The sequence below is a fragment of the Rousettus aegyptiacus genome, unplaced genomic scaffold (assembly GCF_014176215.1).
Source record: "Rousettus aegyptiacus isolate mRouAeg1 unplaced genomic scaffold, mRouAeg1.p scaffold_m13_p_6, whole genome shotgun sequence".
NCBI lineage: Eukaryota > Metazoa > Chordata > Mammalia > Chiroptera > Pteropodidae > Rousettus > Rousettus aegyptiacus.
The window spans coordinates 16,147,088-16,170,808 of NW_023416309.1; the positions used below are offsets into that span (position 1 = coordinate 16,147,088).

General features: G+C 50.4%; 1 protein-coding gene across 3 annotated transcripts in view; it reads left to right on the forward strand.

The window, feature by feature from the left end:
- LRRC20 (leucine rich repeat containing 20) overlaps positions 1–18,838 on the forward strand; it is a 72,283-nt gene extending 53,445 nt beyond the window's left edge. For all 3 annotated transcript variants that reach the window (XM_016121072.2, XM_016121073.2, XM_016121074.2), the window contains one exon: positions 16,322–18,838. In XM_016121072.2, the coding sequence (XP_015976558.1) occupies positions 16,322–16,476 (155 nt within the window). In that variant the 3' untranslated portion in view covers positions 16,477–18,838. The remainder of the gene's footprint in view (positions 1–16,321) is intronic.
- The last annotated feature ends 4,883 nt before the right edge of the window (positions 18,839–23,721 follow it).

The window sequence follows — 23,721 nt, forward strand, 5'->3', positions numbered from 1 at the left end:
GACTGCCTAGGGAAAGATAGTCTCTGGAGAAAGGGGTTATAAAGATGCACGAGAGGCAGGTCTTGACCTCAGGCTTCTTACAGACTGTAAGGGAGGTATGAATGGAAACAGATGCTAAACCACCAGGTAAGGCATGGCCATAAACTACTAGATAAGACATGGTCAGAAGTGCAGCGGTGTGCCAGGCCAGGACTCCTGGGCAGAGGGTGACTGTTCATGTCCTTGTGAAGTGGGGTTCCCAGGAGAACCCGGGAGGGTTTGGGAGGAAGTCAAGGCATTTAGTCTGACTGTGAGCAATGACATGGGACATCGTGGATCACCCGTCTTGTAAAGACCAAGAAGTAAGCTCTTTCACCCCAGCAGCCATCACACATGACTTGAAGGCAGGTGTGGGAGCAGTGTTAAGTTCTTACCTCTGGCTCACAAGTACTCGATGCTACATAGCAGTTCACTGTGTTCCTGAAACATGTGGAGGCAAGGAGAATGTCAGATATTTAGGATACTTCATTTGCTAAGCGGGAGACTATTTCAGTGAAGCTAGAATTTAACTTTTCATAACCCTCAATTCACTAGGTTTTTTCCCCCTAAGCACCCACTGTTTCAGAGAAAATAAGAGATCATAGGAAAACAAGCTCTTGTTAAGAATTTAATAGATAAAGCGATAGCACTTTGACCAAAAAAAAAAAAAAAAAGAGTATCTGTATTATGTAGGAATACTTTGGGCTGCATTTACTTAATACTGTTTCACTTTCCACGTTGAGTTGAGGTCAATATTTCTCACAGTGCGGTCCCAGGACCAGCAGCATCAGCTAACTTGTTAGAAGGACACATTCTCAGGTCCCTCCCCAGACCTTCTCTATCAGAACCTGGGGTTGGAGGGGGCAGGCAGTCATCCGTTTTAACAAGCCCCCACCCCACCTCAGGTGGTGCAAATGCACACTGAAGTTGGTGAACCTCTGCCGAGGCTCAGGCTTCTCAAAGTGTCATCCTTAGACCAGCAGCAGTGTGGGCATCACCTGGGAGCTTGTTCAAAATTCAGAACCTCTGGTTCCACCTTTGATCTCCTGCATCAGAAATTGTCCCAGAGCAAGACCCCAAGCAATTTCGATGCACAGCGCAGTCTGAGAAGGGCTAGTCTGAGGCCTTGTCCTAAAGTACCAAGTGCTATCTCCAGGCAGCTAACCGTGCGAATGACACCACCATTCTCCCAAGCGCCACTGCTCTATAAGCCTTACAGAACTCCTTAGGATACGTGCCACAGATCCCACACACGAGTCCTCCTGGATGCCTTTTAGAAATGCAGGCTCCCAAGTCCTCTCTCAGACCCCCCAAATCAGAAGTTGTGTGGCCTGGGTGCAAGAGTCTGTGTTTCTAAAAAGGGCCCCAGGCTTGGGGTAGGGGGCAGCAATGTGTTGAATAAGAATCCCAGTCTATCTCCTCCACCTCCTCTTTTCCCCACATCCATCCAGTCAGCACCCAGTCCTGCCCACTCTGCCCCCTGAATCATCTGTTGCAATTGGTTCCTCCGTTCACATTTCATGGCCACCTATCCCCACTTTCAGTCTTTCACCATTTTCAGGGCCATGGTGCCAGTCCTCAGAATAGTTTCCCGTGCACAGGGCCCTTGTCCCCTGGGATACAAGGACAAGAGTGAGGGACACCATGGGGACTTAGAGAGAGCACGTCCTGCCCAAGGGGGTACCTGCTATGGCCCCGTATCATGGGGGGGCCAGGTCCTGTGTCACAGCAGCTTCTCTCTTCCCTGGGCAGGCAGGGGAGGAGGAGAGCCTTCCAGGGGGCCACAGCCTCACTCCTGGTCTCCGTCAAGAGAATACACCCTCCAAAATGTGGCATCTCTGCTATCCTCCCTCGTCTGGAGTCCACCAGGACCTCAGGGTCCCCCACCCCTGACATTCATAGCGCTGTTCCAGCCTCACCCTGTTTCACAGAGTAAATTCATCGGTGTCACCAGAGCGGCGGGCATGTGGTTTTATTTCACTTCGGGGCTCTCTTTCAAGCTGCCCCTAGGTGAGAAGTTCTGCGTGCTCGTGTTGCTTTCAGAGCTCACCTGTGGTTGCAGAGTTGCGATAATCACGGAGTACCAAGTGCGGTGAGAGCGGGGCCGTGGGGGCTGGGCAGAGGAGGGCTTCTAGAGGAGTGGGAGCGAGCACGACCGGATCCTTCCGTTCCACGGCACAGCCCTGCTGTGCCTGCGGTGGGTCAGGAGGAGAGCGTTACCACTAGCTGTTCCAGTGGAGCTCAGGGAATGGATTTTACACAGAGGAAACCATGGAGGAGCAGAAGTGGAAATGATGCTTTGGATCTAAAAAGACAAAATGCACAGACTTCACAACCTAACAGCTGTGGATGCCTAGCACAGCCTCTCTGTAATCATCTCGTTTAGTCTGCTCAGGCCTCTCTTCTGGATGGGTAGTGTTACCTCCACTCGGTAGCTGAGAAGAGAGGCTCTGAGAGGTTAAGGAGCCTGCGCAAAGACGTGGTGGAGGCATGAGTTGAACCAAGGTCTTTGGTGTTCCAGAGGTTTCCAGGTCTTCGTTTGATGGCAGAGGACGGTGTGGTTGGATGCATGGAGAAGGAGGTGCAGGGTGCCACATGTCTGGCAGGCACCCAGAAACTATTTTTGCCATATCAAGCTGGCAGGTTGCAAGGATATAGCTCGCCCACACTGGCCTCCCTCAACCCTGGCAGGAGTCCTGTAGGTGGGACTTTTACAAAGGGCTGATCAGCGAGCACTTCTGGCTCCCTGCCTGCCACAGAAGGCTGTTAGCCCTGAAGACAGGTCAAAGCAGAGAAGCTGGCCTCTTGCTCTCCTTCCCATTACCCATGAGGCTGCCAGGCTGTTTGGGGGATGGGGAGCTGGTCCAATCTGATGTGGATTAGTAAATAGTATGCTTTGTGTCCTCAAATACCAGCAAGCTGCTCTGTTAGTAGCCTCTGCCTAGAGCTATAAACGTAACATGTGAAATCGGGCTGGTTGCACCTTTCAAGAGCCACCATTCTCTACCTTGCACCTTGTACCACTTCGGGTTTAGCCGAGCCCTGGTCTTGGTCGGCCAATGGTGCCATGCCTTACAGAAGAGACTCACTCTCAAGGGGATCTCAAATTAAGGGGAGATACGCCAAGGCCTCAACAGCTTCGAGAGATCAGGCCTGCCATCGATGCTGCTGACCCACCAAGCCTTAATGGGATGGGGTAAGTAGCAAGTGGCCAACACAAATGTTTCTGGACACAAGACCCTGCCTCCTGGCAGAAGACACAGTAGCTTAGTGGGGGGCTTAGGTCTCCCCAGCTCGCCAGGGTGGATACCTTGATCTTTCAGTGACAGCTGGCCTCGGGATTTCCCCTGGGCCCAAAAGGCAACTTGAACTACACACATGAAAAGCTGTTCAGTGTTTCCCTGGGCCTGGTTGCCTGTCATTGCTCTGGATAGTACAGAAAAGGAGACCCTCATGGTGATAACAAAAGCAGAAGTTAGGGCAGACTCCTCTTCCACCTCCTTCTGCTCCTCTCCTGATGATTTGTGGCCTGTTCTGAGGTCAAGAGCCTCTGAATTAGACCCTGCTCAACCCTGGCCACATTCCATTCCTCCCTCCCCTCCCTTGACTTCTTGAGTTTTATAGCAGAAAAGGCGCAGGTCTGAAGCCTCAGTCCCATCGTTAGTGTGAGCAAGTCCCCTCACCCCTGCCAGCCTCCATTTCCTCCCTGCTGCAGAGTAGGGAAGATAGTTCCACTAGCATTGGAGGCAGGTTCACTGTGATCACAGTTCACTGTGTCTGCTGGTTCTCTGGCCATTCAGGCCGCCCCAAATCCTGACCACATACTGCCTGCTTAGGTTCCCTGCCGACTCCTTGTACTCTAGCCTATTAGGCCTCTTCTTTCATTTACCCAGGGGCCAGTTCAGAAGAGGCAGGAAACACTGCTAAAGGGTTAGACAGAGGCTAACCAATGGGCCACAGTGTCGAGGGCGGGACTCGGCTGGCCAAGAAAGTTTACCAAGTTGTCCTTCTGGAGGATTCTGAGTGGCCAGCCCCCAGAATTGTGGCATCCTTCCAAGCCTTGGAACCCATGCCCCTCTCCCCTACCAAATACACACACCCGAAGCCTGCTGCTCTGTCACTCCTGGTCCAATGAGGAAGAAATTTGAGACAGGCACTTGGTAGCTCAGAAGAGGGAGTGACCCCAATGTGCAGTCTTCAAGCCTGGCAAAAATTCGACTCGGCAGGGGCTCTCTGGGCTAGCAAGTCTCTGAGGACAAAGTCAACCTGTTGTGGTGCAATCCAATCTAAGACCCACGGAGCCAATTGAGATGAATTGTGAACCTTTATTAGCTCCGGCGACTGACTACCACGCAGGGTTACAGGAGATCAATCCTGAGCCTCCAGAGGGGATAGTTTGTAAAGCTCAAAACCGCATCAAACAAGCAAGCAGGTTTACATTAGCATAAATTGACCATTAGCATATCTTTGCACAGAATATCTCCTAGAACTACACCCTGGTTAAACATTAAATGAGCAAGCAGATTATAGAAGCAGAAGTTGACCATTTGAAAATTTTCCACCCTTAACAAACCCCCTCCCTGGGCATTGGGTTTGGATACCTATCTGAGCACAGCCAGCTGGTGACAGTCTGAGCCTGCCCTGCCCACCGAACACTGAGTGTCACAGTGCTCAGGAAGGGATGACTTGCCCTTCAAGGTGGCAGCCACCTGTGCGCCACAGCAGACTCATGCCTTCTGCTTGGCACCCTTTTCCAGTGCTTGCAGGGAGCCAAGCTGTGGCCCCCGGCAGCAAGCAGTAGAAATATGCAACTTGGGGAAGTGCTCATTAGACAGACCGTGCAGGGAGCACTTACTGGCTGTGAAGCCATGCTGAGGGAGAGACTGGGGAATAAACAGGCTTCAACAGCAAGTCATGCAAATTAAACATGGCTCCGAGACACAAGAGGGAGGAGGGCTCGCGTTTGCAGCTCCCGCCCAGGTGTGTCTGCCTATAGGGAACTAGCAAACTGGGTCTCTGGGCAAAAGACCTTTCACACACTTTTTCTCTGCCCAAATAGCATTCTCTGTGCTGACCACGAAGTAGTAAAGCTTGGATTACCCAGAACCTCCAATTATCCAGGATGCTGTTGTTACTCTGTTGGTAGCACACAGTCAAACAGCTACAAAAGAAATTCTTTGACATTTGTTTAAAATAAAACAAGATACTTCCATGCTTCGTTAGTCATCTAGTCTCCAACACTGCCTGTTCCTGTCTCTGTCCAGAGTGCTGGAGAGCAGCCCCCGTGCTCTGAATCTCAGAGCTCAGCCTTGCAAGGCCTTATTCAGGGAATAAGCAGGTCACAGGGGCATGGACACGCATTTAGGCTTTTGGGAAATGTTCATTCGTTCACTAGTTGTCGTTTTTTGATTGAGTAGCTTGCTCCGTGACAGGCACTGTGCTGGAGACAGATGGACAAAGCAATCTCCCCATTCTTATGCGGTTCGTGCATGGTCAGTTAACACCAGCTGATATTCAGTGACCATTTACTTCATGCCTGGATCTTCTCTAAGCATTTTTCAAGTATGCTTTTGTTTAATCCTCACTATAACCTTATGAGGCAGGTCCTGTTTTTCTCCCCAGGTGAGGAAAGTGAGGCACGGGGGAGTTAAATAACACGTTACCTGGACAGAACCAGGGTTCCGACCCAGGCAGTCTCTCACCAGGACCCCAGCTATTCAGGACAAAGCCATGCTAAAGAGAGAAGATTTGTGCACACAGCTGTAGTGAGATACAAATCCACAGGAAAGTTATAGCTGAAACACATAACTTTGGTTGGAAGGAAACTTGGGAATGATATATAGTAAAGAGGCAGGATCTCCTCCACCACGCAATCATCCCCCCTCATGATAGCTCTGCCCAACACATTGAGGTAGGGGGGCAGCGTCCTAGGATGGAAGAGAGAATTTTTTCGCCAGATTTCTCTCATTAAGTCTCACCAGGAAAACCAGCAACACTTGAACTAGCCGTGCATTCAAATCATCCAGGGAACTTTTAAAGCCCCCATGTCCAGACCATACCCCATGCCAATGAAATCAGACTCTCTGATGGTGGATTTCATTCTTGACGATGTTTTAAAACTCCCCAGACAATTACAATGTGCAGGTAAGACAGACCCACTGAGTTAGACCAGAATCTTCAACCAACCACCACATTCCATTCCCAAAGAAGCTGTTACCTCCCTCTTCCTCCTCCTTCCAATGGCTGTGTGTGTGTGTGTGTGTGTGTGTGTGTGTGTGTGTAGCGACATCAGGATGAAATGAGCAACAGCCTGGCCATGAGAGCTGACAGTTGGCTGGAAGGGTGAGAGTTGAGCTCTGTGTCCTTACCTCCTTCCCTTGAGGTTTCTCTTTTTCCCTGACCTACTGTCCCCTGGGCCCTGGGCACAGAGCTCTACTGCCCCAGTGCTCATGAACCCCACTTCTCCCGGTTTCCCTGTAGCACAACCTGCTTACCTGGCATTTTCAAAAGGTAACAGAGAACATATAGATAGTAAAACAGTGGGCTAGTTCCCAAAGTACAAGTTTATGCCAAAGAACCCTAGTGTAGGTGGAGAGGAGTTGGTCTGAGTTCCGGCACTTTTGATTCAGGAGCCTGCAGTCCTGCCTGCGTGGGCCACTCGGCTTGGCTCACCAGTGGTGTGCTGGAGGCACTCCCTCAAGTTCAGTGCCTCACCTTGGTAGCTTGACATTGGCCATGATCTGAATGTTTACACCACAAAAAAAACAAATGCTACAAATCAGTTTTTTTCTCTTTCCAGGGCACAGATTGTTAAACATTAGCCAGCACTCCGCTGACTCACACCCCTCTCACTTCCTTGCTGTCACTGATGTCCTGACCACCCACCCCATCCCCACTCGTACCCCCACCACCTTCAACTCATTTTGTTTCCCTCGCAGGTCCCTACCCAACTCATCCCCGCCTGGTGGTTATCGTGGGAGCGTTCCGTCTTACTTTTCCAATTGCAAGGGAGGTCTTATTTCTCTGACAATGATTTTAAACCTGAGCAGAAAGAGTGGTAAAGTTGGTATCAGCGTCTGTAATTTCCAGGCATGGAGAAGGGCTTATGTACAAAGGAACCATTCACACCACCATCTGCCAGCACTCAGGAAGAAGAGCCTTTAGGGAAGGCAGTTACTTTCCATCTGCCTGTCTTATCACCCCTCACTTTCAGACACTTGACACACACACAACAGATTAGACAGTTCTAGTCCTCTGTGCAGGTGTCAGATACAGGCACAATGCCAGTTATGAAAGAGGGAATGGCAGATACTTAATGAGAGACGACAGCAGAATTATCTTTTTTTTTTTTTTTCCTGAGGCCCTCCCAGAGAGTCTCAGGGAAGCAACTGGAAGAACTGAAAGACGCTTGGGAGGAGGCTGGAGGGGTGTTGGGGTGCAGGGCCTTCCAGTGGCCCAAGTGCAGGTAGGGAGTTGGAGGAAAGCAGAGGGAGAGCAAGGGACCTGAGTGGGGAGGAGAGATGGAGGAGCAAAGACGGAAGATAAATGCCAGTTATAGTCCAGGCAATGAGAGTTACTTATTTGGCTGTCTCCAGAGCAGCCAATAACATCTTGTTATTTCTGAAGAGACTTGTTATGATCTGGCTTTGATTGCATATCAGATCCCAGCTGTAGAGTGTGCAGGAGGTAAGGCTGTGGGCTGGGGCGGGTCCCACTTTGTGCTCATCAGCACACATTTGCTGGCCAGCCTGGGGCAAGGAGGGATTTTGCACCTTGGTAACCCCATCCTCCTTTGGGAGCACCTTATGGTCCCCTCTGCTGTCCCCTGTGGCCCCATGAAGCCAAAGAACCATTTTAAAGATGAAACCTTGAGGTTCAGAGAAGTTAGAGGCCTGCCTGAGGTTGCACAACTTTAAATAGCAGATTCACGTTTAGGGTCTAAGTCTCTGGCCCTGTCCGCTCTCCCAAATGGCCTCTTTCAGCAGGGGACTTAGAACTCCCTGTTCCACACAGCCTCCCCCCAAGGGCCACAGAACTCAGTTTGCAAGGTTGTCAAGGACCTGCGGTGTCCTCTGTGCTTCCGGAGGGCAGAAGCTACCTGTTTTCTTCCCTCGCCAGCCCCACCAGGATGCTCAGTCCAGGACTCGGGAGCTGGGGAAAGCTCAGTCACTGCCTCCACCCAGCTCCTGCCATGGCTTCTGAATAGACAGACCCGCCATGAGCGAGGGACATGTCTGAGTGGCCTCCTTACTGCAGGCATAATTCCCTGTCCTGCCAGGTTGCCATAGTTTGTCTGCTTGTCTCTTGTGGCATTTTGAGTGGGGGCATGAAGCTCAGCTCAGCTCAACATAACCTTCTTGATCTTGGTGGTTTTGGTCTCCAGGCACCAAGAGCTGTGTCAAGGCTGAGGAATGGGGACCAGCTCTGGCTGTGGGGCCAGCCAGGATTCTCAAGCATGAGTGCTTCTGCAGCCCTCTGGGAAGACTAAGGTAGCCTCCCAGGTGCCACCCACAGGCCTAAAACACTAGGGCTGGCTTTGCCTCCGAATCTTTACCTAGCACTTGTAAGGAGGTCTTCTGAAGGTGTAGGCACCACACTCCTTGGCTGGGATCCCTTGGTGATGAAAGCAGAGAAGCCAGAGAGTCCTGAAATATTGGGCATTCTAGCCAGAAAGAAATGCAGTCTAGGCCAGAAGTGGCACAGCCAGTCATGTGTACTCTCAGTGCACTGCAGCCTGGGCAGGGTAAGGGATGCCACAATTCATTTCCAAGTTGCCAAGGAAGCCAGAGAACTTTGGACCTGGGCCACCAGGTTGGGGAATCTTGGGTCCCAGTTCTACAAAGGACCTTCTCTGTCATGGGGCCAGGCCCATGGCTGGTCTTGGCTGAGTCACTTCTGTGCTGGGATGCTCACACAGTACCCCTTACCGCTTCTGTGGGCCCAGACCCCACCCCTCCTCTCAGTATCTTTTTAGATCTGGGCACCACAGGTATGAAGAACGAAGCTTTGAAGTGATTGCTTTTTCATCATCTTGACTCTTGCTGGCACCATTGGCAGAAACAAGTTTGCTAGTCAATAGTACTGAACGGAAGTCAAGCTGACCTTTGATTCTGCTGTTATTGATTTCACTTCCACGGACATAGGTGGAAGTTTGGGATGGCTGCCTGTGGTGGGAGGAGGGCTAGATCCATCTGCCCAGATGAGAAGAGAGTCATACAGGGCATGGGGTCACCAGCTGCAGCCTCATGAGTTGACAGAAACAAGCAGCGGACTATTCCCTCCCCCCCCTCCGCCCTGTGCCGGCATTCATGGTGTTTAATCCAGGTTGATGTCCTTCTTCCCTGCCATGGGCCACTGAGTGCCTTTAGTCCCCACCCGGGATACCAAGCCTTACAACATAAGTTCATCACCACCACTAACACTTGGCAGCCATGAGAAAGTCAAAGGAATATTACTCTGGCTTCCTAAAAAACTTACAGACCCTGACATCCTGTATTCTACAGTCATAGGCTGAGAGAGATTAGATAATCCTAAATGCTTTATGAACCCAAAGCCTCTAATTCTCTGTAATAGTGAAAGTTGGAATCAATCTGAATGTCCAACAACAGAAACGGGAGCTTAAGTGTGGTCCCTCCATACCATGGACAAGACGCAGCCATAATGATGTCACTGACTTGTAACCTGAAAAGATACAGTGGCTCATCAAGAAAAGCATGTTATGACATGGTATCTAGGAGGCCATTTTTGAAATATAGATGTGTGTATGTACATGCATATTAAAAGAACATGAAATATTAATTTAAAGAATTGGAAAGGCAATATACCAACATATTAGCAGTAATTCTAGATGAAGGGACATGGATGATTTTATTTTACTTTTGCTCATTAATATTTTTTTCATTTTCTAAATTGGATTTCTGGTGCCAAAGGGGCAGTGTCCCATCACAGCCTTGGTTCACAGAGGCCTAGCCCTGACTGGCAAATGTGCACAGAATGGGTCAGGCCAGGAGAGGGCCCAACTCATAAATGTACCATGGTCACTGAGTTGTTTAACAAAACAGTGTTGATGGTGGGTCTACTGTGTGCCCAGTCCAGGGTGATCCTGAGCCTTACAGAATTTATGATGTAATTCAGGAGCTAAGACATTTATTCATTCATTCATCCAACAAATTATTATTGAGCATCCTGTGGGCGCTGTGCAAGGTATCGCATCTGTAGAGGTGACCAAACATTTTTCAGGTTGAAGAGAGTGATACATGATACAAGACTGATAGGAGTTTGGATGGGACTGAGGGGAGTGACAGAGGAGGTGGCCTTTGAGCTGGAATTTGAAGATCAGCAGGCCATCGGTGAGTGGTGATGAGGGCATGACCCACAAAAGACAGGGTTGCCGAGGCTCCTCTTCCTGTTCAAGTGGGCCCAAGAGGCCTGGCTTCTCTTCCCATCAAGTGGCCCCTGTGCCCTGTGGCCTTGGGAAGCTTATTTAACCTCACCAAGCCTCAGCTTCCCCATCCACAAAGTGCAGATCATTTCATATCCTCCTCTACCCGCCAGCCATCTGTCCCTGTTGTCGGTATACAATCTTCTTTAAAGTTTATCCAGAAATTCTAGGTTGGCCTCTTGGGCTTGTTGCTTGCTAGCCTGGCTGCTCTGGGTTCTTAATTCTGCCAGCCTTTGACGTAGTCTGATAGTTCCATTGCTCCTTCCTCTAAGCAGCTCAAACAACTTTAGCAGTTAAGTCAGGAGAAAGAGATGTATCTAATCCCTGTCTTGCACCTGTGAAGGCCTATAGCTCAGTAGTAGTGGAAATTATAGGCTGAGAACTCCAGCAATGCTGCTGTGTCTAGGCCTGGGGTCATAGGGATGTGTTCCAAGGCTGGGCTGCAGCTGGTCTTCATGCCATGCAGAAAATTTAGGGCAGGGGCATCCCATAGAGACCTTCCTACCGCCCTCATGAGCACTGCAACTCTATAGGCTGATTGCCTCCCTGGCTGAGTGATGGAGCCACGGAGTTCAGAGAGAAAAGTCCTTAGCAACCCCCTAGTTCAATCCCCTCTGGAGAAACTGAGGCAGAACCAGTGGTCCCAGTGGCAGGTGGGGAGATGGGGTGACAGCAGCTCTGAGCCTCAGCCCCTATCCCTGAAGTGAGACTGTATTAAAAGTTGAGATTATGACACCCTCAGCCCAGGGTCCAGCCCATAGTGAGTAGCACCTTGAAACCTCCCTTTTGTGACTTACTTTCTGGTTGCTGAGGAGCCAGAGACAGGATCTGGCCTTGGCCTTGCCCCTCTGTGTTGGGGGATGAATCACATGGACTTTGGAATCAAAGACTGTCCAGCCTCCACCACTCCCTGGCTTGATGACCTTAGGCACTGTCAAAGAAAAACCAGAGCTGAACAATAGTTAAGGAAAGAAAAACAGATTTTTTTGCAGGACTATTGCAATAAGAGAAAAGAGACCTCAATAGAACTGGGCTCAATTGTAAATATCGCATGGGAAATTGGGAATTTATAGCCGAGGTGGGGGGTGGGGGGTTGGGGGTGGTGGTGTGGGAATCAGTGGACAGAAAATTACTAAGAGGAAAAACATCATGGGTAAGGGGAGATTCTGGTCAAACGACCTCACAGGATTCTTGCTGAAGGCAAGGGTGATCAGACATCACTTGGGTGGTGGAGGATGAGGAACCCAGTTAGATATATGAAGGAGATCACACATATTGAGGTCAGAGGATTTTGGCTTGTTAAAAACAAAATCAGATCATTTCCTATTCTCCTTTCCACCCTCCAGCCATCTCCCCCTGAGTAAATTTTAAAGATCTTATTGCCTTTATTCAACGATTCATGAATTGGGCAGTATACAATCTAGCAGATAGCAAGGATCTCTGAGGAGCTGTACAAAATGTAAGACTTATAGGCAGAAGGGAGCAGGAACCAGGAAGTTAGATGAGGCAAAAAAGGTGGGTTGGTTATTACAAGGTTACTTTTCTTTGGGGGGTGACAGGGGTCTCCTAGGCTGGTATCCTAACCAGTGCTCATCAGGTAATTCCTGGTTGACTGGCTTAAAATTTTATTTCTGGGAGAGCTGAAACTCCCTACTACCTCCCTACTACCTCCTGTCGTCTCATCTATATTGTAGGACAGGTAATGACTAGCCCTACTCACCACCCTATAGCTAGTCTTCTTGCTTGGGATCCAGCTCCCAGCCACTGCCCAGCCTAGTAACATCTCAGCCACCCGGGATGCCCACCATGTGTATGTGCCAGTGTAGTGCTCTACCCTAGGCTTTCAAAGACAAAGACTGCCCTTAAGAGGGTAAGCGTTTCTTGTGCTCCCAAGGGACTGGGCCCCTGATCTAACAAACAGAGCCTGGCCCTCAGGGAGCTCAAAGCCAGGTTGCCTCAAGGTGCTAAGGGAGGGTGAACTCCTGAGTGGGGGGGGTTAGCTGTGGGTTCACGGGGTTGGGGGGGGGTGTCATTCCTACACATCTCTTCTCTCAGGTCTAAGCGTGTCCTCCATCTCAGCATCAGCCTGGCTGCCCAGTGGCTGGGTGATCTGGGCCAAAGTTGTTTCCTCCCAATGTGCCTCAGTTTCCTTAACTTCCTCCCAGCTCTGATGGTCTCTCTGATATGATCTATAGAGTCCTGGCCAGCACTCCATGTAAATGAGTACCTTAAGGGACCTTATGGTTCTCTCAGCAGAGACCACATCCAGGGCTTCTGACCTCCTGTGAGTATCAATGAGGGGCTCGGGAGCTGTAGTGCTTTTAGGAAAAGTCTGAGGCTCAACACCTCTTTCCTTTCCACATGATCTTTCATCTCAGTGGTGAAATCCAACTGAGACATTGCTGGCCAGGCTCTGGGACTGGTGTCTGCACGCCCAGAAACTAGGGCATGTCCTCAGAGATTGAGATGGTGCTCAGCTGGTGTGCTCCACCAGACTAGCAACAGGAAGCAGGGGGCCCTACACTTGTTGAGTGTGTGTTGCTGGAGCACTGAGCTGGCATACTGCATATAGTTGTCCTATTGATTTCTCACAGCCTCTCTGCAAGGTGACCAGAGTGACTCCCATTTTATAAATAAGAAAGCTAAGATTCAGAGTTCCTGCCTAGGGCAACACAGTCAGTTACTGGAAAAGCCAATCTTATCTTTCTGACAGAGAAGCTCTGTTTAGCATCTTAACCACCTCTCCCCACCTAATATCACAAGAAGTGTTTGCCTGGGGGTATTTGCCTGAAGAAGATAGGCTACAAGCTTCAGAAGTGTTGTCATGGACAAGAAGGAACAGGTCTATTATGCACTGTGACCCAGAGCAGAACCAGGAAGCATGGAAGATTCCAGACCAATTGGATAACATCTCCAGGAAACCCTTTCACACATGGCAGATCAGCAAGGAAATACCTGTCATAGGGACCTTAGAGATTTCAGAGATTCTGTGTTCTGTGCTCCTGGCTCCTGTTGGAGATAAAGTTCCTGAGTGCTGGGAGGGAGCTATTCCTGGCTGGGAGGCCCAGAGAGCTGTGAACGTCCTGGTCAGGGGAAGCCAGACACTCCTGGGTCCCAGGGAGCCCTGCAGAAAGACTGTTTTCAATCTCCCATAACTAAGGGGACCCCTTGGAGCAGTGGTCCCCGACCTTTTTGGCAGCAGGGACAGGTGCTCCCATGAGACTCTAATGCCTGATGATCTGAGGTGGAGCTGAGGTGGTGATGCTAGTGTTGGGGAGCAGCTGCAAATACAGATGAAGCTTCACTTGTTCACCGTCACTCACTTCCAGTTCCTAGCAGGCCAATCCCTAGGAACTGGAGGTGAGTGACATCAAACAAGTGAAGCTTGGCCCCAGGGGTTTGGGGACCTCTGCCTTGGAAGGTTCTCACAGCTGGTGGAGGGGGGCATGCCAGGCCAGAGGGCCATATGGGAGGCAAGTTACCTAACCTCTCTGCTCTTCATTTTCCTCATTTATAAAATGGAGATAATAGTTCTTAACTCACATGGCTATTGTGAGGATTAAAAAACAACTTAAAGATCTAAAGTCAGCAAGCACTCAACAAATGTCAGTGTTGTGGTTCGCTCCATCTAAGACCCATGGAGCCAATTGAGATGAATTGTGAGCCTTTATTAGCCAGCCGGCAACTGACTCTACCATGCAGGGTTAGAAGAAATCAGTCCCGAGCTTCCATTAGAGACAGTTTATAAAACCTAGAACCACACCCTGGTTAACAAGTAAACAGATTACCACACCCTGGTTAACATTAAAACAAGTGAGCAGATTATAGAATCGGAAGTTGGCCATTAGCATATCTTTGAGCAGGTTACCACACCCTAGTTAACAGAATCAGAGTAAATCCTTAATGCTGGCTCACTGGAAAATTTTCCACCCTTAACAGTGAGTTACACACACACAAAAAAACAACTACCATCAACATCAAACTTTGATCTGACACCAAGATCCTGGAGATCCAATCTCTGTAAACTCCCACCTTGCTGGGAACGTCTTGGGCTGCAGCCTGGGGGAGAAGAAGCCTCTGGGAACTCCCCTGGGTGCTGAGTCACCGGCTAATTCCGGTTGAAGACTTTAGGTTGCTTTCTTCCCTCCCATCCCTACCTGACCCATCTGGGCATGAGCATTGTGGACCTCACTGTGGACCACCTGGCAGTAAACCTGGCAGGGCCCCAGTTCTGGTGCTTAATAGCTGTATGTCCTTGAGTGTCAGTCTTTTCCGAGCCTTGTTTTCCTCATTTGTAAAGTGAGCAGAGGAGCATTCGTGTGCTCTATCCCCATGGCTATGGGAGGGTCAAATATGGAAGTGCTTTATAAACTTGAGTGACATGCACATATGAGAAACTATCCTGGGCTAGTGGTGTCTCCTTTCTTTTCTCCAGAAGAGCTAGGGGGTAGATGTACCTCAGTTACCAAGCCCAGAGGGGAGGAGTGTATCTGTTTTCAGGGGATTCAGTGACAGGGACTCTTTCCAATGGGTGGAAAGCACAGCCTAGCCTGGGCTCTTCTCACCCCTTCCAGGCACTGCCTACCCCTCACTGCAGAGCTCCAAGGTATGTCAAGAGAAGGAAACTGCAGAACCCTCCCTGAAGGTTAGGGGCTCCATGTCTATCAGCCTGGAGATGGGGGCGGGCAGGTCCAGGCAGCCTCTTTTGAAAGCCCCGGGGCAGCAGGGTGACCAGAGTTCCTGGTTTACTCAGTTCTAGAGAGCAGTTAAATGAAGTACACGCACATAAGCCTTAAACAGAGCAGTCAACCTTGCTCCTGGGCAAACATCCAAAGACAGTGCCTCACTAGCACTTAAAGACAGATGGAGGCCACCTGGGCATCCATCACTGGCAGAGTAGAGAGACAGAGTGTGGTGGGGACACAGAATGGTGTTCCAGGTGGCAGTCAGGAGCAAATAGATCAGACATACAGGGGGCCTTGTGGGTAGATTGTAAAACATGGTTTAGTCACCAGCTCCATTAGTATTGGATACTGATACACTTCCCCACTGAAAGGGCTTCCTGATGGCTGATTCCAGGGCTCGGGCAGTGAAGAAGGCTCTAGGTGGGCCTTACTGGAAAATGAGGAAGTGCATCTAAAAAGTGCCAGGGCTTGTCAAAGGTCCCTGGAGCCAAATTGAAAGGGCTCCCACTGGCCAAATTTGGGACAATGTGAATACCAAGATGACTAAATAATGAAGTGTAAACCACTAGAAACATAGGAGTCCATATTGATAATAAATAAAGAGAAGAGAAGGCTCTTGCTTAGAGTAATGCTGAAGGAGTGCTGGAGTTGGAAAGTCATCATTTTGTAACCAACATGTAGAGCAGATCAGGCAAGAATCATCAGCGGATGTTAAATCTAGGGGCAACAGACATTAAAATTTTGATATGGAGCGGGATATTTGCATGCTTTTAAAACGTGTCCCCACGTTTTCTTTCTCCATTGATCTGTTGATGGACACTTGGCTATTGTGAATAGTGCTGCTGTGAACATTTGTGCTCAAGTATTTGAGGGCCTGTTTCCAAATCTTTCAGCTCTACTTCGGAGTGGAATTGCTGGGATAAATGGTAATTCTGTGTTTAACTTTATTTTTAGGATGTTTTTCTGCATGTGGTTGCAATGCCCGGGTGGGCCCCGATGGCCTGTCACCCGGGGCTGGGTGTCAGGAGCCTTGCCATGTGCAGTAGGTGATGGAGAGCTGCTCCCACCATGTGCTCTGGCCTCCCGGGCAGAGGAGCGTCATTCTTATTATTTCATCGTCCTTCTTCTCTTCCTGCTTGGCCCCAGGATCCCTAACCTGTCCCTCTCTCTCCAACAGATGTGCCTGTGGAGAAGCTGGCTGCCATGCCTGCCTTGCGCAGCATCAACCTCCGCTTCAACCCACTGAACGCCGAGGTGCGCGTCATTGCCCCACCGCTCATCAAGTTTGACATGCTCATGTCTCCGGAGGGTGCTCGGGCACCCCCACCTTAGACCCTGCTCCTCATGCCCACCCAGCAAGGGACAGAGGCCACCTGGCCTGGCACCCTAAAAGAAGAGAATCCCACAGGCCCATGGGAGGCCAAGCTTGGGGAACTGGGGGTGGGTGGGCCAAACAGCGCGTGATGGGAGGGGGTGCAGCAGTCCAGGAGAGATAGCTTAGAGCAGTAGTGGCCCTGGAATGCCCAGGGGGAGAAGGCGAGGCAGGGGCTGGAGCCCAGACTCTGGGCACTCACAGTTTCTGTGCAAACTTGGGCAGATCCTCCCATACTCTCTGAGTTTTATAATTTGGGGAAAGGGGTGGTGGGGGATCTTTGCCACCTTTGGACTCCTCGGAGGCTTTTTAGGGAACACATGCCTCCCAGTTACCTTCAAATCCTCAGTACCTTCTGAGTCCGTGGCTGAGCATCGCTGAGCATTTTTCTGGCTCCTATGGTTTGAGGCCTTGTTTTTAGTGCTGAGAGCTAGTCGCTGGCCTTAAAGTAATAGAAGACAACCTGCAGCTATTTATTGCTTCATGAGAACTGACCCGGCTGAGGCCTTCCACAGCACTCCATCCTCAGCCTTGTGAGTCCCTGGATTGGCGGGAGCCCGAACCAGGAATCATGGAAAAACTGCAGAGAGAATATGGCCCAACGCTGCAGCAGGGCTGACAAGAGCCCAAGGATCAGGAAACTGGGGAGCAAATCAAGTTAGTTCTCTCCTTCCTCATAATTAAGAAATCAACGGGGTAGGAAGTTCTGAGTGTTCCATTCAGGTGGGCCTGGCATCAGAACCTTGAGCTTCAGGAGAGGTGGCCCAGAGAGAGAAAAAGCCATTTGCACCTGTGCCACCCTCAACACAGTCTCCCTCTGGTAGCTATCTGGCTGCCTTGTCATTGTTTCCCCTGGAGGCAGAAGACAATATGGTGAACCATTGGATTTGTAGCCAGCCAGCTGCCAGGCTACCCCCCAAAGCCCTGATAACCTAGTTATTTCTAGGTCCTTGACCCGGAGTTTAGTGCATAGCCAGGCAATAGGGTGACCGACCATCCCTGTTTGCTCAGGACATGGGACTTTCACCCAATAAACAGGGATAACAGGTCCTACGAGGAGAGGGCCTGGGGCTCTTTCTTCCTGACTGACATCTGTGGTTTGGAGAACTCCTGACTTCTTGATCCCTCAGGTAACTACCTCCCATTTTCTTGTCTGTGGAGCAAGCATATCAGACTCCATCTGGTCTGGACGTTTGTCTGGGTCTGTGAGAGACACCTGAGACGCCAGGACTTGGGCAAGCAAGGCCACCCAACTCCCACACCAATAGGCCACTCTCGCATTCCTAGGGTTAAGCTGTTCAGAGCTCAAGCCACCACTCAGCGCAGCAACCCTTTCTGAGAATGCGCCTGTTCCCTTCCTTTTCCCTTCCCTAGCCCCGAGACTGCCACTGCCCAGGTTTCCTGTCTCTTGGCAAGAAGCCGACAGCTTCTGGTCAACTGTTAGCCTGTCACTGAACACTCAGTATCCCAAGAGATACCTTGTTTACTCTGTTTATCTCCCATGGCCTGGTTGGTCAAGCTCTGGGAAAAGGGTTTTCAGAATGAGGAGGCCAGATGAGACCCCTACAGCTACCGAGTTTAGCTGGGGACAAGTGGGGGCTGCGGTTCAGTCTAGGTTAGCCTGGCCCCACTCCTGGAGTGGGGTTTCTCCCTGTTAAAGAAGGGGTGTGCTTTTCTGAAGTGTACAAAAGCATTATATGGCCAGAGCCTTGCAACTCGGTGTGGTCTGTGGGCCAGCAGCATTGGCATCCATGGGAGCTTGTTAGAAATGCAGGGCCCCAGGCCCCATCCCAGACCTCTGGAATCAGAACCCATGCTCCAAAAAGATCCCCAGGTGATGATTCTTAATAGCACATTGCTGTTTGAGAAGCGAGGGCCTGGGGTTGTCCTGGGGATGTCCTGACAGGGGATTCTGAAGGTTCTCAGCTTTCCCTGACACCACTGGGATTCTGTATCTGCCCATCCCCCCTCCCTAAAGCAGCCCCTAAAGACCCTTGGCTTCTTAGATCTTTTCAGAGTCTGAGTAGCACTACTAGCAAAGAGAGTGACCCGAAGTCACCAGGAGATGAAGGTTGGGTTTGCCTGGCCCTCTGGCTCTACTTTTCTGGTCAACTCTGCATGCCAAGCTGCTACTCCCCCAGGTCCTCACTTCAAGCCCTTTGAAGAGGTTGCTTCTGGAAGCTGTTTCCTACTCTGCTTGGAGAGTTTGCCCTGGCCTCTCTGGGAAAGCTTGGGCCAGCAGAGAAGCCGCAGATAAGAGCTCATGATGTGAGTGAGCCGTTAGCTTCAGTCTGCAATAAAGAATGTGTTGGTTTTACCTGCCTCGTTGATATTTGATTCATTCTCACTACACAGGCCTCCCGGAGCCTGAGTGTCAAAGCCACCCATGTGCAAAGAGGAAAGGCTGCCCTCTTGTTGAAAGCTAGACTAGGGGATACTCACTCGATGGAGTATCATAGATGAGTACAGATGCAGCCAACTGGAATAGCATGCTCTGTAGCTGTGCCACTAAACTTCAGCCCTGTATACCTGGGAAAGGATAATTTTTCCCTTGCCAATGTCAGAAATACACCCCTAGCAATTCATTCCTCAGTGTCCATGGTTCTCAAAAGGTCTCTGGACCAGCAGCACTGACATTACCAGGAAGCTGGTGAGACATGCAAACGCTTGGTCCCACCCCAGATCCACAGAATCAGACACTGGACTGGGGCCCAGTACTGTTTTAACAAGCACAGTAGGTGTTCTGATGCAAGTTAGAAACCCGTGCTCCTGGGTTCACAGTTTAAGGCAGTTTTTGTTTTCTAAATCTGAAAGGCTAAACTGAGTTTATCTTGATTTTTAGGCTAGCCACTCTGTTTTTTATATTTAACAAACACATAGAGCTTAGTGGTACCAGGCAGTATCTCGGGATGTTAGAGATGGTAGCTCATTTAATCCCTATAACAACCCTAGCTAGCTCTGTGAGTTGGACAAATCCCTCTCCCCCTCTGGTCCTGCTTTCTGTCTGTAAAGTGAAAGGGAGAACCTGGCCAAGGTCAGACATTAGTCTGTGGGTCAACTGGGATTCAAACCAAGACCTTTCGACCAGAGTCTATATATCTGAGAATTGGTGTCCAGGATCCAGGAAATGGTTTCCAAAGGCCCTACCTAGGTTGGAGGAGGCCCCTGGGCTGCCCACTTTTCTCAAGAGGTTTCAACATCTTCCCAAACACACGTTCTTCCTGATACCATGAAGACTCACCTGAACCTCACTGAGCTAGAAGCCCTCACCCCACTGTCCAGAGTGCAAGGCTGCAGCCAGAGAGCTGCGGTTCCTCAGTGTGCCCCCAGGCCCTCCTCAGGAAGAAACTCTTTACCTTGGGTTCTCCAGAGGAAAAGGTAAACTATCAGTGTGAGAAAGTTCTGCTCCAGACCTAGATGGGTAGAGGGGCTTGCCCAAGGACATATAGGGAGCTTGTGGCAGAGCCCACGCAGATGCCCAGGTTTCCCGGCTCCTGCCCTGGCTTCCTTTGAGGGCCCGGCTGTCTTGGTGTCTCGAAACTTGTCTGCTTAGCACTCCCCGCCACTCCTCAACTGTGCTGCACTAGCTGTGCTGTGGGAGTGATTCAGCCATTAGAACCCTCACTTGTCATTTATAAATGTAAATAACTCTGACCTCCTTCCTTGAGGAGAGCTCACTAATAAGCATTTTGAAGGAAGTGCTCCTCAGGGGGTGGCTGAGGAGAAGGAGGGGCTCTTACTCTGGGCCAGACCTCAGCCTCTGCTTCCCAGGGGCCATATTGCCACAGGCTGAGACCCACCCCCTTCACCCCCTGCCCACTTCCCTGTGGATTGTGAGCCTTTTCTAAATGGTGGCTTTGCCAGTGGCCTTCCTTACCCCGAAGGCTTGCATGCATTTCCAGCCAGGGAGGGATAGACTGGGTCTTCCATCAGAGATGCTTGGCTTTCTCAAAACTGGGTAGAAATTCTACAGGGCACTCTGTACTCTGTGACTTCATGTCAACCTTTCTCCCAGGCATCTACCAACTCTCTCAGGCATCTCAGAACACAGCTCCAGCTCTGCTTAGAGAAATTTGTGTGAGAGACCAGCACAGGTTTCACGCATTCCATCTACACTCACCAAGGGCCTATGACCAGGAAGGATGCCAAGACATTAAGCCTCCAAGGAGAAAGGCAGTTCTTCAGTCATGCTATTGTCTGCTTTAACCTCCCTTGCTGCCCCTCAGAAAGTTTGATTCTAAGATCACTCTCTACCTTCTCCCCCACTCCCTTTAGACTCTTCTCCAAGCAGGTGTCCACACTTGATTCCAGATTACAGTCAGCCCAGGAGACTCTTTTCCCTTCGAGGACCTTCTCAAACCCACAGTCCTCTTTGCACCTGCTGATACTCAGCCATTCAGATGGATATCAGTTTCCTGGATGGTGAGGCTTCTGTGGAAAAACTCCCAAGGCCACAGCTGTTGGGGGTGGGGTGGGATGGGGAGCAGCTCCCCTGAGGATGAGGGACCAGGCCATGGGCTTGGCCTGAATGGGCAGAGCGAGAAGCCCTGAACGCCAAGGACATGGTGGGGCTCCTCAAAATGGACAGGGATTGCTTTCCGTGCTCTGATGATTGCACCCATAGTTTCTCAGATGCTTTCAGAGGGCCAAGAACTTTGAGGGCCAGCCGGGACAACAATGCTAATGCCCAAGGAATCCAGAGGAGTGTCTGCCTCTTTCCTCCATTGTTCAGCTGTGAAATATTGGGTAAGGCACTACCAGCTTCAGTGACTTCGCCTGTACAATAGGAGCAATGATGCCCTATTTGTCAGAAGGTAGAACAAGGTTAGAGGACTGAACTGACTTACCCTGGGTCACATAGATAATATATGGTGGAAGAAGAATTCATGCTCAGGTCACTCTCTCCATGGCACTGCCATGCCTGCCCCTCAAAGGCTAGACCCACTGAGTTTGTAGTGCATAGTGCCACATGTACCTGGGCACTGTACAAAAGTTTCGATGGTGGAAGATAGAAGTCTACAGAAGAAACAGAAGGAAAAAAGGCTATGTGATCCAGAACCATTCAATTAAAAAATATGGAGAGTGGGCGGAATTGACCAGAAACTTAAGTTAATGCTTGAGAATAATGTGACTGCTAAAGAAAGAAGAAAGGAAAGGAATGTGAAAAGGGGGAGGGGGAGGAAAAAGAGACTGAATTATTCAAAGCCTAATGTCCAAATAAACATAGCTCATATTTCTTGAGCACTTACTATGTGCCAGGCACTGTTGTAAGAGCTTTATTATATAGTAGGTAGTATTATTATTCCTGTTTTATAGATCAGGGAAAACTGAGGCACAAAGAGGTTATATAACTTTCCTGAAGTCACACACACACACACACACACACACACACACACAATAAATAGCAGTGCTTGGCTATACAAACTTTACAGCAGTGTCCTGAACTCTGCATTGATATAACCTGTCATAGTTCTGGGTCTTGACTATCAGAACTTCAAGAACTGGGAGCATTTCCATAGGAAGGTGGACTCAATACAGTAATGATATGAACAACATTTACAGAGCACTTACTATGTGCTAGACACTATTCCAAGTGCTTTCCATAGAGTAACTCTTAATCTTCACAACAACTCTAAAAGATATATATTATTATCACCATTGTACCAGATGAAACAGAGACAAGTCACAGGAAGAAAAAAGCCCAAAGAAACTCCAGTGTTCCACCTGTAGAAAAGCAGGCATGAGAGAGTATCCTCCTTCTCTCCTGTTCTCTGAAGGGCTGTCCTGGGGGAAGAACGATTTGAGGGCAGGAGTACCCAATCTTGGGCATTAGGATAGAGGCACCTGCCCCAGGTCAGGGTAGACTAAGGCCCTTTCAGCTCTGCATCTCTGCCAGGCACTTGGGACAGATGAGGAGCTAGAGGAAGAAGGAGACCAGGAAGGAGCCTGATGTGACTTGTTTCTCCAGAGTCCACCTGAAATAAACCCTGGCCTTCATTAAAGGAAGGAATGGGCCATTCACTCTCACCTGCCTGGAATCTGAAATCTTCATTCAAGTGATAAAAGCCTGTGGTGGCAGCTGTTGGGTGCCTGACAGGGGCTGGAATGGTGGAAGGGACGTGGCCTCCCATCCAGTTTAAGGGATTATTTGTTGAGCATCTACTACGTGACCAGCAGAAACTTTGACATCATCCCATTTACTCCCCTCAAAACCATTTTACAAATCCAGAAACTTCGAGTCAGATGCTGGTAAAACACTTGCCCAAGGGTAAACATCTGTTGAATGCCCGGCCAATCAATTTCGGAGTCTGTGGTCATCTTCGGGACACTCTCCCCACTCTCCTCACAAAGCTTTGAGCTGATGGGGCGCCCCCGCTTCCCTCCTTTAGCCCTCCTGTGTGTTCACATCAGCCTCTTGTCCCTCTCAGGAGGGCCCCAGGGACCTGGGGGTCCGAATGTGGTGGAGCGAGGAGTGGGATCAGGGGCCGGGCTGTGGGGCACCGAGAGAAGGGTGCGAAGTTACTGGACATCGCTGCCGGGGCTGCAGTGGGCAGTGGGATGTGTCCTTCACTTGGGAGGAGCGCTCAGTTTCTGCGAAGGGAGCCTTGCTTGGCGGGGTGCTGAGGACAGGGGGCGCTGCTGCAGGCACAGGTGTACCGGTTGTCATGGCGACGGCGCAGTGCGGACCCCCTCCTTCCTGTCCGCCAGCCCCTGAGGCTCGGGGCAGCAGGCGGCAGAGACTGATGGGCAGAAGAGGTGTACGGGAGCCTTCAGGCCCCGCCGCTGGCTAGCAGAGTCCCAGCCCCGAGAGGAGTGGGACTCGGAGAAGGGCTGGGGCTGTGAGCGCAAGCGCTCCCTGCCCGCCTGGGCGGGACCCCAGACTTGATCGTGGGGCTCAGAGGCGGGGGCGCAGACCTGGCAAGCCAGTGCCCTGAGAAGGCCCCTCTGTCCCTGTGAGCCCCGACGAACAGCTACCTCCCTCCATCGGAGACTGTCCCGGAGCAGGAGGGAGTGGGCAGCATGGAGGGTGAGTGACCCAGGGTGTGGGTGTGGGTGGGGTACTGACTCAGGAGCAGTGAGCCAAGGGGAAGTAAGGGGTGTCTGATCACCGGAGCCAGACGACTGTGACACTCTGTGTGCGAGTGTGTGTGTGTGTGTGTGTGTGTGTGTGTGTGTGTGACAGAGAGACAGAGAGACAGAGACAG